This window comes from Mus caroli, chromosome 6 (genome assembly GCF_900094665.2).
Source record: "Mus caroli chromosome 6, CAROLI_EIJ_v1.1, whole genome shotgun sequence".
Lineage (NCBI taxonomy): Eukaryota > Metazoa > Chordata > Mammalia > Rodentia > Muridae > Mus > Mus caroli.
Window position 1 is genome coordinate 9,121,917 of NC_034575.1, and position 11,809 is coordinate 9,133,725.

General features: G+C 36.9%; 1 protein-coding gene across 1 annotated transcript in view; it reads right to left on the reverse strand.

The window, feature by feature from the left end:
• Positions 1–11,809, reverse strand: part of Vwde (von Willebrand factor D and EGF domains) — a 72,634-nt gene that overhangs the window by 36,841 nt on the left and 23,984 nt on the right. Inside the window, exons 7-10 of the mRNA XM_029478615.1 lie at positions 6,996–7,140; positions 4,248–4,462; positions 3,736–3,809; positions 1,651–1,924 (exon numbers count right to left, since the gene is read on the reverse strand). Coding sequence (XP_029334475.1) covers positions 1,651–1,924; positions 3,736–3,809; positions 4,248–4,462; positions 6,996–7,140 — 708 coding nt within the window. The remainder of the gene's footprint in view (positions 1–1,650; positions 1,925–3,735; positions 3,810–4,247; positions 4,463–6,995; positions 7,141–11,809) is intronic.

Sequence of the window (11,809 nt, forward strand, 5' to 3'; positions counted from 1 at the left end):
GAGAGAGAGGAAAGAAAGAAAGAAAGAAAGAAAGAAAGAAAGAAAGAAAGAAAGAAAGAAAGAAAGAAAGAAAGAAAGAAAGAAAGACTTTTTCTACAAGCACCAAAGATACATCACCAGGATTCGTTTTTTTTTTTTGTTTAAATCCTTCTTGTCTCCTTATTTAAAACAAATCGTGTGTACTTATGGAAATTTCTTTTCATATATTAAGACCTTACATACCTATTCAGTAAGACAGTTAAAACTATTTCAAAGTCTGCATTTTGTGAGTATCTCTGCCTACCAATCAACATATGCCCATCTACTCATTTTCTTGACCATGTCTTCTACCATGTGTCTAATTTTGTTTAGCTTTTTATTAAACTCCCCTATGGTGACTTATAAGCCCCCTGCCCCTTTACAGGGAGAGATGCAATGGACATCACTGGTGTTACCTACATCCTTAAGTACTTCATTAGAGCAAATTTCCTGTAAAACGTTTGCTGAAGTGACATATCGAGTCCCCTAGAAGGACTAGATTTCCCATTATCTTTATTTTTGGCAATATCATATGAAAGGTAGTGCTCTTTATTTATTTGATTACTGATGAGGTATTTCAATATTTTGTTGATTATTTGTACATTTAGACATAGAGTTCAGTGTTCCTCCTTTGTGAATTGTCTTTTTGTTCTTGCTTAATGATTTAGTTTTGACAGAGTACTGCTGTGAAACCCAGGCTTGTCTTACGCTCCCTCTTCTCTTGCCTTGGCTTCTAAAGTGTTGCGCTAGCAGTCATGTAGCACAACGCCTCGTGCCGTTTGATTTCATTCAGGTTTACAGTTGCCTACTAATTCTATACATACATACATCAGATCTATAAATGTTTTATTTATTTATCATTTTATACATGTAGCAAAGATTTTTCTAATTCATGATTCATATTTTGGCTGTGGATGACAGAATTCAAATAAATAATGTTTCGTTTGCACATTACTGTTCAGTAAAAGTTATAAAACCATAACATACTGAAATTTATTTCAGTTTGAATATATTTACCAAGAATTTATTTTTTGAAAGATAAAAAGGTGAATATGTCCTTAAGATACAAATATTTTGCTTACTGATATGAAATATTATTTTCAAAAGATTTATAATAAAATAATTGTAAAGTGCAATTTGGTGCCCCTTGCCTGATTTTTAACCTTTTTCATGTATCTATCAGCTTCTTCCTGAAGGAGTAACAAACTGTATTTATTTAAAAACTGCTTAGCTATTCCTGAATATTGATTTTTAATTGTCATTTAATCTAATATACATCCATTAGACATTGTCAAATAGTTTTATGAATAATACACAGAACTGGAATATTAAAATGTTTTAAAGGAACAATTTAGGTGTCAGGATATGTTCCATTTTGAATAATAGGTGAAAATATAAGATTCTTGTTCAATATCTGAATGAATCTAAAGCGATTCTTTCTTTTTCACATTCTCATACATGTTTATAATATATTTTGATTATATTCATTCATTACCTTCTAAGTGCTAATTTGTTCAGCAAACTAATAGCAAAACATAACAGTCCCTAATTTGTAAATATGAATAGAAGTTCATCCAAAATTAGGAAAGCAAAACTCCTTCTGATGTTAAATTTTTACTTCTGTTCACATACCGTGATTTTTCTTCCTAAATAAGATTCAGTTATTCTGATATTTCTTGATGATGACTCTTGGTTCTTTACAAATAAATATGATGGGGATTCATGTAACTGGCCACTGCACATATCAAAAGTAACAATGTCACCTTCTTCTTTTGCAACAAAGCCACAGTTACATGACACAGAATAGTGAAGGCTTCCACAGTTCCACTGACGTACATGGATTTCAAAATCACGTGACATACTCTTATAAAGGACAAATGTTCCAGTCTTGAAGTTGTCATATACTCTGGTATGAACAAAGGTCAACTACGTTAAGAATAAAGATAAATATTATAACGATATAACTATAATATTACAAAATTCTTTAGTGTATGTATAAGCAGGCAATGTATATTTTTTCTAAGAATAAGAAATTTGTATTTTCAGCATGTTTATGGGTCTGAAGATTGATATGTGTCCATGAATGACTCAAAATGTCCACAAATACCTTAACTCTTTCCCACATCGCTCCCTGTCTTTTTACCCACCCAGCTGGCTTCACTGAAGAAGAATCTGCTTGCTGAGTACACAGGCACTTGCTTGTTGGAAAGTATTTTCCAACGTGGGTGTTACTCATTAGCTTTCAGTAACCAGATGCTTTTAATAAAATCATGAACTCTATTTCCTTCTCTTATTTTCTGTCTGTTTTAATTTTCTCCCAACGGTGTTTTATTTGTAGTACTACTATTGTCGGCATGAATCATGTGTCCGTATCTCTTCTCCTATCCAAAGCTGAGCATCAGGGCAAAGAAAGTCTTCATTCAGTGCCTTACCCTCAGCCTTAGAACATGGCCTGTCACCTGGATATTTTACAAGAAATCTCACTGAAAGGAGACAGATTAACTACATCAGCATTATGCTTTCTTGAGGACTCCCCACTGAGGAGGCTTCTAAGTCTCCAAACCATAGTAGATTTCTGCATAACTGAGTCCTGACATTTTTTCAGTACTCATCAAAATGTATGAAGTGCTATTTATAGTGGAGGGTTCCACCACTATGTCACTCAGGAATAATCTTACTGACAGCTATCACACTATGTTTAAAATACCTGTCAGGCATCATGAAGAAAGTTTTTACTAGACAATGAGTTGTCTCTCTTTTTAAGGATGTCTTAGCATCACGAGGCCTCCAGAACAGCATCACTAAGCTTAACTGTTCCTATGCAGATAGTAAGCAGTGTCATTTTGATATCTGTGATGCTTTGTATATGGTTGGCCCAGAAAGTGGCACTACTAGAAGGAGTGGCCCAGTTGGAGTAGGTGTGTCACTGTGGGTGTGGGCTTTAAGACCCTCATCCTAGCTGCCTGGAAGCCAGTATTCTGCTAGCAGCTTTCAGATGAAGATGAAGAACATTTAGCTCTTCCTGTACCATGCCTGCCTGGATGCTGCCATGTTGTTGCTTTCGTGATCATGGACTGAACCTCTGAACCTGTAAGCCAGCCTCAATTAAATGTCCTTATAGGAGTTACCTTGGTCATGGTGTTTTTTCACAGTAGTAAAACCCTAACTAAGACAGTATCTTTTTCATTACTTTGGACACTACTTAAATTCCAGAAATAACCATAAAGGATTTTATGTTAGGAAAAAAAAATCGATTTTGAAAATCAGCATTCTTATTATTAATTAAAAGTAATTAGTATTAAAATAAATTTAATGAATTAGTTTAGTCATTTCACCCAAGTCTCATAGATTATATTGTAATTCTATAAACATACACCACAGTAAATTCTCTCCATGGAAATAAATGATTTAATACCAAAAGTAAGTAGGCGGCCAAGCACAAATGATTATGTGTATTTGTAATAATCTTCAATACATCTTAACTTATAGTATTGCAAAAATTCAGGCCCACTAGTTGTCTGCATTATTTACTAAGGACTGGAATCAAGGCAAAAATATTCTACACAAATACACTAATATCTAGAAGCAAACCAGCAAAAGTGCAAATTATTGAAAAGATAAAGAAATGATCAAAGAGTATGACATTTAAAACAAAACATGGCAAAAATCAACAAAGAAAACAAAAGTCACTGAAAGAAGAAAAGATCAGAACATTACCTGCCATCAAAGGTAATTATGTGTGGGTCAGTAAATGAATAGCAGTAAGCAGATGGCACATCCTTGACTTTGATCTGCAGAAGAAGAATATATTTAAATGTTAACATGGATTGCCGGCTAGTAAATTATTTATCAATGGAAATTAATATTCAATAAATTATTATTTTTTATAGTTACTGAATATGGAATTGTTTAAAATAAAAAATATTAAGTAAACTTTAAGATTATTTATTTCTATAATGCATCCATATGTGTATAAATGCCAAGTGTGAACAGGTGACCATAGAGACCTGAAGCAGGGATCAGGTCTCCTAGAGCAGAAGTTATAGGCAGTTGTTAGCTGCCTCAGATGACACTAGTAACTAAACTTGAGTCTTCTAGAAGACAAGAAAGTAAACTTAGCCTTTTAGCCATCCATGTCCTCAGATAATTTATAAATAAAAAAGTAATTATTGGCACAACTGTATCTTTTAAATCTTAAGTTATAAAGGTTATTTTTCTGATTAGTCAACCTGGATGCTGTCTGGAGTGTATCTGTCCCATAGGAAAACATCATTGACTATAGGTTCCACAATGACGTCTGTAACTCTGTCTCCATCCCGGGAAAAGTCTATCACAGCAGTGTAGTACAATACAGCCTGGCTACATATTCCATTGGCACAAGAGTTCTGGTGAAGATCCACATGGCAGGAAGACAATGCCAAATTTAAACCAAGGTGTTCTTTACCTATTTAGGAAGAAAAAAATATTAAAAGCTTTTTTTAAAAGATATATACAAATCAAATGTAGTTACTTGGTTAATAAGAAACAGACTAAAATATTATTCTTGAATATATTTCTTTGAAAATCACTGTAATATTTGTCTAAATTAAAATAAAGCTACTAAATATACTTGATCTTTATAAATATTAATTTTTAATATGTATACATACAAACACAAAACTATTTTTAATAAAGTTATAAATACATGTGCATTTAGATAAAATTCAAAAGCAATAAATAGCAGGTAGGAGAAGGCAATAAATATTTTAGTAGAATATTTCATCACCATAAATATATACATGCTATGAAGCATAAATTTCGACATCCAGTAAGAAAATGATGTGGGTCTCTTGAAGATGATCATGAGTAATAAACTTATTTCCCCTCATAAGCATCAGAATATATTCAGAACTTCAAAATGACCTTCTGCTTAAGTAACAAAGAAAAAAGAAAATAATCTTGAGAGAAAAGAGTAACAAAAAATGAAACAGACCTTTAGAAAGTGGTATAGCTCATTTGCATAATTTCTGTTCTTCCCATAAATGAAAGACCATGCCCCCAAATTAGGTTTTAAAGAAGCAAGTTTTCAAATCCAACTCAGGACCACAAAGCCTTCCTGAAACTTCGGAAGGAAGAAATTAATTGTAAAGATTGTCTTCACCCACGTGGATTTTACAGGTACAAAATTACAGTAGTTGCATAAAAATACACTGTACTGGATTCAAGATCCCAGGTAAAATGTTTTCTCTCTCTCTCTCTCTCTCTCTCTCTCTCTCTCTCTCTCTCTCTCTCTCTCTGTTTCTTACTTTCTTCCTTTAGACATGGTTTCTCTGAAATTAGATCTGGAGGCCAGGCTAGCCTCAAACTCAAAGATCCATCTGTTTCTGCCTCGCAAGTGCTAGGATTAAAGGTGTGTGCTACCACTGCCTGGCCTATGTTTCCCTTTTTATTTTCCTAGAAAATACAAATTTTTCTCATACACATAAAAGATAACATCCAAATTCCTTAGCTAGCTCCCTGAGGAGAGTGTGAAACATGTCTGGCTCAGGTACAGTCTATGATTTCATTTCCCAAATTTTCAGTATGAAGGCCAATGTTGTTCTCATGATGCCTGTACCACAGCTGCTCAGCCTCTGAAAAGATGTGTAGACATGTTCTCTGTCATTGGAGACACAGGGCAGAAGAGAAAGGAAAAAATATGCAGAATGAAATCAGAAATTTATCTCTAGGAAGAGGGGGAGCAAATTTTAATTAAAAAATCATATATATGTGTGCTATAAGAGCATATTTATGCTGTTTTTATTATTATATCAATAATTGCCTTAATTAAAGAAACCTAGAGTGTGCAAGTATATTTGAAAGTATACTTCTATTCAACAGAAATGTTTGCATGGCATAATTTAGAGAGTTTCAGTAATATGTGTGTCAAGCTTGAACTGAAATTGTGTCAAAGGTCTGAGCTGTAATCAAATTCACAAACCTGCTGTACCCAGGCCTTCAGGTAGGTATCTTCTGAGCATATGTAGTTGTTAAATCCTTTAGTATGGCACCTTTCAGTTTCTTTTTATGCCTTTGATTCACCTTTTCAAATTTTAATTTATTTATTTGTATACATCAGGCAGGAGACTAACCTGGGCCTACTAATCTTTCACTTCACTGATTCAATTAGGTGTTATAAGGACATCAACACCCAGATAACCTGTGTTTGAGGCTCTACTGAAAACACTTTATCCTATGAAGAATATATGCTATGCAAACAGAACTGTCATTTTTCTTTACACGGTTCTGTTTTAATCAGAAAATCTCTTGTTTTGGTCAGAGCACTTGGGAAACTTGGAAAGAACTCAAGCAATGCAGCCAGAGCTATACACAATTTGCTCTCTTGGCTATTCTATCTTGCTCTAGGGAGAGACTTCCCTCTCTATATTGCCTTAATAGTGATCTATAAATGGTCATGCATCATGGTATCCATGGGACTAGTCATTTATATGAAGAACATTAAGACAAAACATCCCACATGAAGCTTACACTGGGGAGAGAAGTGTGAAGAACTCATTATGAGATCTGTGTTTCCTAAGTTTCAACTCTGAGTACAACACAAAAGAATATTTTCAGTAAAGGAGATTTGGAAAACTGTAGAGTTGCCCCCATCTCTGAAAACAAGGCAAAGAGAAGAAAAGGTAGGAGAGTGAGGAGAAGAAGAAAGATCAATTAGGAAGGCGTAGAGGGAAAGGAAAGAGGGCAAATGACAACACAGAGCAGATAGTTCACTAGTTTGTTTCAGCCCTGAAAGGAAGAAAATAAAAAAACAACATAAATTGCTTTGCCAATCATCCGCTCAACCTTGTATCAGATCATTAATATGTTGCAGCTATTGTTTGACGTAAGCAAGGATCATTTTTTCTTATGTGATTACATCCCAGGGACTCTCTAGAAAACAGAACAATGATCAGTTATTTCCTGAAAGGTAGTAAACCAAAATGAACGAAGTGTATTACCTTGTTCAATGGTTTTCAGTTTTAATGAGATTTTGCATCCTTGATCAAGCTCACTAAACTCAGAGCAAACAATAGGAATTGTACTCTCTATCTTCAGCTGGTATTCCTTTCCATCTTCTGATATAGTGTCCAGTTCAGGTTTTAACTAGCAGAAGAAAATATAGCATTTAAGTTCAAATAGAATGTATTTTTAGGAGTTAATTTTGAAGACATGTTTTTTTGTTTGTTTGTTTTGCTTTGTTTTTGTTACTCCAATAGGCTATCTTTTGCTTAGGGAGCCATTAATAACTTAATCATTCAGTTTTATTTAAGTAAACAAGGTCAATTAACATCAAACCAGTAAAAAATACAAGTCTCTTTGCAGTAGCTTCCAGAGAGTTCCAGCGCCAGCCCCACTCTGAGTTTAGGCTCAGCGTTTTTCCCAATATAGGTTGGACATGCATGTGACTAGGCTGCTTCAGTGCTTCTGGAGAATGAAGGATGAGAGATTGTGCCTCTTCCTCATTGGTTTGCTGATGCTCACTGATACAACCAAAGAAGAACCTGGTGAATCTCAAGGACATATTATCACCACTGAGATGTATAATACATAAGCCAAAATGTCATCACCGTCACTACTCCACTCCTCAGCTTGTTTCTGACCATCTGCCTTCTAAGTTAGACTTCCTGGGATGTATTGCTACAACCTGAGTCCGCTCCAGGCAACCAGGCAGACATATGTGGAAGCAGGAATCTTTTGTTTTCCCCACAGCCTCAAGTCTTTTAACTGTCTCTCAGAAGACTTGCTTCTTTTGGTTTTTTTTTTTTTTTAATTTAATTTATTTTTTTTAACTTATTCACTTTACATCCTGATCACTGCCCCCCTCTGGGTAACCCCCTCCCACAGTCCTTCCCCATTCCCCCCTCAGCTTCTCCTCTGAGTGGGTAGGGATCCCTCCCTGGTTATCCTTACCCACCCCCATCTCCCACCTCCACCCCCCAGTACTTCAAGTCTCTGTGAGGATAGGTACTACCTCTTCCACTGAGGCCAGACAAGGCAGCCCAGCTAGAAGAACATATCCCACAGACAGGCAACAGCTTTTGCCAACACCCCCACTGCAGTTGTTAGGGACCCACATGAAGACCGAGCTGCACATCTACTATATATGTGAGGATAGGCCTAGATCCAGCCTGTGTATGTTCTTTGGTTGTTGGTTCAGACTCAGAGAGCCCCAAGGATCCAGGATAGTTGATTCTGTTGGTCTTCCTGTGGAGTTCCTATCCCCAACTCAGGGCCTGCAATCCTTCTTCCTATTTTTCTGAATCTCCAAGCTCCATCCACTGTTTGGCTGTGGGTGTCTATATCTGTTTGAATCAGCCACTGGGCGAGAGCCTCTAAGAATTGCTTTTTGGTTGTTGTTTGTTTGTTTGTTTTTTTAAGACAGAGTTTCTCTGTGTAGCCCTGGCTGTCCTGGAACTCACTTTGTAGACCAAGCTGGCCTCGAAATCAGAAATCTGCCTGCCTCTGCCTCCAGAGTGCTGGGATTAAGGGTGTGTGCCACCACACCCAGCTAAGAATTGCTTCTTAATGGAATTACTTTGTTAGTCTAATAAGAAACAGTGGCTCTCCACTGACATTGTTTAGCTGTGTACCTACCAATGCAGATGCAAAGGTTACTGTGCTCTCAGGGTCAGAGCTCTCCTTGCCCTCCCACTGCTAGAACTTCTGACAATGTAATTCAGCCTTCTTTACCTGGGATCTGTGTGTGCATGGACACTAGCTACACAAAGGTTTTCATCCTGTCCTCACAGTTGACTAATCTCCCATATTGTCTTTGAAGGAGAAATGAATCCCATGCAATCTCCATTTCCATTAGTGACCCCCCCCCCCCGCCCACCCATGATGGTGTTGATCTCCCAGCTTCTATCTTTCTGTACTGCCTGTGATTCCCTAAACTGTAAAAAGAACGTGTGGCTCTCTAGATTACTACTATGACCAGCAGTAATCAAAACAACTATGTTGTTTAGTTAGCACAATCATGGCAATGCATAAAGCCCAGAAGTGTGAGTCTTTTTAGCTTAAGTCCCAGGTGCTAGCCCTTCATCTGGTACTTCTATTCAAAACATTTACAATAACCAAGTAGCAGCATTCTCATAATGCCTAATACAATATCAAGTAGAATGACTTATGAAAATAGAGGCTTCAACTTATTCTAATTTGAGCTTTAGTCCTTCTTTCTCACAAATCCATGAATTTGATGGCTTGACTCAGGAGGCTTTACTTTAATCATGCTGTTCAATTTTACATTCAGTAGAAGTTATACTTTGAATTATTTGTCTTTCCTAAGACTGGCAATATTCTTCAACATTCATCATGATGATAGGTAGTGGTAGCCATCTACAGCTCCCAGTAAGGAAAGTCACAAAGAGTAAACATCTATATTCCACAATGTGCTTATTGCTATGCTATGATACAGTAAATACAATTTTGACTTGCACTGTTATTTAATCCGTGATTAGTTTACTGGGACACAGTGCCATCTTAAGTAAAAGAGCAACCCAAGTTCAGCTCATTCCCATGTATCTTCCAGCTTTGTTGTACATGAGAATTTTCCAGGTGGTTCTTCAAAAAATGCAAATTTAGTCTAGACTTTCTGATTGAGTCGATGATGAGGCTCAGGAACCATCATGGGCAAACTATAGAAAATAACCTTTTGCACTTTGCCTGAGCACCTGGGGGAGACATCTTGGTTCCCAGATCCCTCAGAGACTAGTCTGCTAAGGTGAGAGTGTGGATGACAGAAGCTAACAGCTTCTGGGACAGGCTGAAGCCAAACAGCTTCTGGGGCAGACCCCATTTCAGGCTCTAGACATCTGGGCACCTTCCCTGCCAGAGTAGAAGTCTCCGCCTCGCACAGGAGGGCTTTGCCGGAGCACATGGGGGAGCCATCTCTGGTCCAGGATCTCTCAGAGACTAGACTGTGTAGGTGAGAGTGCCAACTACAGAAGCTACACAGTTTCTGGGACAGGACGTGTTTCCAGCCTTCATCTTCTGCCAGGAGGAAGGTCCAAAAGCCAGCTATCCGTGCACCTTCCCTGCAAGAGGAGAGCTTGCCTGAAGAGAATATTCTGACCACTGAAACTCAGGAGAGAGCTAGTCTCCCAGTTGTGCTGATAAACGTTAACAGAATCAAGGGAGGAACAAACTCTAACAAGAGACAACTATAACAACTAACTCCAGAGATTACCAGATGGCTAAAGGCAAATGTGAGAAACTTACTAACAGAAACAAAGACCACTAACTATAACCAGAAACCAGCACCCCCACCTTAGCCAGTCCTGAATACCTCAACACACCCAAAAAGCAAGACGAAGATTTAAAAGCANATCTCATGATGATGGTAGAGGACATCAAGAAGGACTTTAATAACTCACTTAAAGAAATACAGGAGAACACTGCTAAAGAGGAACAAGTCCTTAAAGAAAAACAGGAAAACACAACCAAAGAGGTGATGGAATTGAACAAAACCATACAAGGCCNTAAAAGGGAAGTAGAAACAATAAAGAAAATCCAAAGTGAGGCAACGCTGGAGATAGAAAACCTAGGAAAGAATCTGCAAACATAGATGTGAGCATCAGCAACAGAATACAAGAGACGGAAGAGAGAATCTCAGGTGCAGAAGATTCCATAGAGAACATCGGCACAACAATCAAAGAAAATACAAAATGCAAAAAGATCCTAACTCAAAACATCGAGGAAATCCAGGACACAATGAAAAGACCAAACCTATGGATAATAGGAGTAAATGAGAATGAAGATTTTCAACTTAAAGGGCCAGCAAATATCTTCAACAAAATTATAGAAGAAAACTTCCCAAATCTAAAGAAAGAGATGCCCATGAACATACAAGAAGCCTACAGAACTCCAAATAAACTGGACCAGAAAAGAAATAACTCTAGATAAATAGTAATCAGAACAACAAATGCACTAAATAAAGATAGAATATTAAAAGCAGTAAGGGAAAAAGGTCAAGTAATATATAAAGGCAGGCCTATTAGAATTACACCAGACTTTTCACTAGAGACTATGAAAGCCAGAGGATCCTGAAGAGATGTTATACAGACACTAAGAGAACACAAATGCCAGCCCAGGCTACTATACCCAGCCAAACTTTCAATTACCATAGATGGAGAAACCAAAGTATTCCATGACAAAGCCAAATTCACACAATATCTTTCCACAAATCCAGCCCTTCAAAGGATAATAACAGAAAAAAAAATTCAAGGACAGAAACTATGCACTACAAAAATCAAGAAAGTAATACTTCAACAAACCTAAAAGAAGACAGCCAAAATAACAGAATGCCAACTCTAACAACAAAAATAACAGGAAGAAGCAATTACTTTTCCTTAATATCTCTTAATAACAGTGAACTCAATTCCCAAGTAAAAAGACATAGACTAACAGACTGGCTACACAAACAGGACACAACATTTTGCTGCTTACAGGAAACCCATCTCAGGGAGAAATACAGACACTACCTCAAAGTGAAAGACTTGAAAACAATTTCTCAAGCAAATGGTCTGAAGAAACAAGATGGAGTACCATTGTAATATTGAATAAAATCAACTTCCAACCCAAAGTTATCAAAAAAGACAAGGAGGGACACTTCATACTCATCAAAGGTAAAATCTTCCAAGAGGAACTCTCAGTCTTGAATGTCTATGCTCCAAATGCAAGGGCAGCCACATTCATTAAAGAAACTTTAGTAAAGCTCAAAGCACACATTGCACCTCACACAATAATAGTGGGAGACTTCAACACACCACTTTCA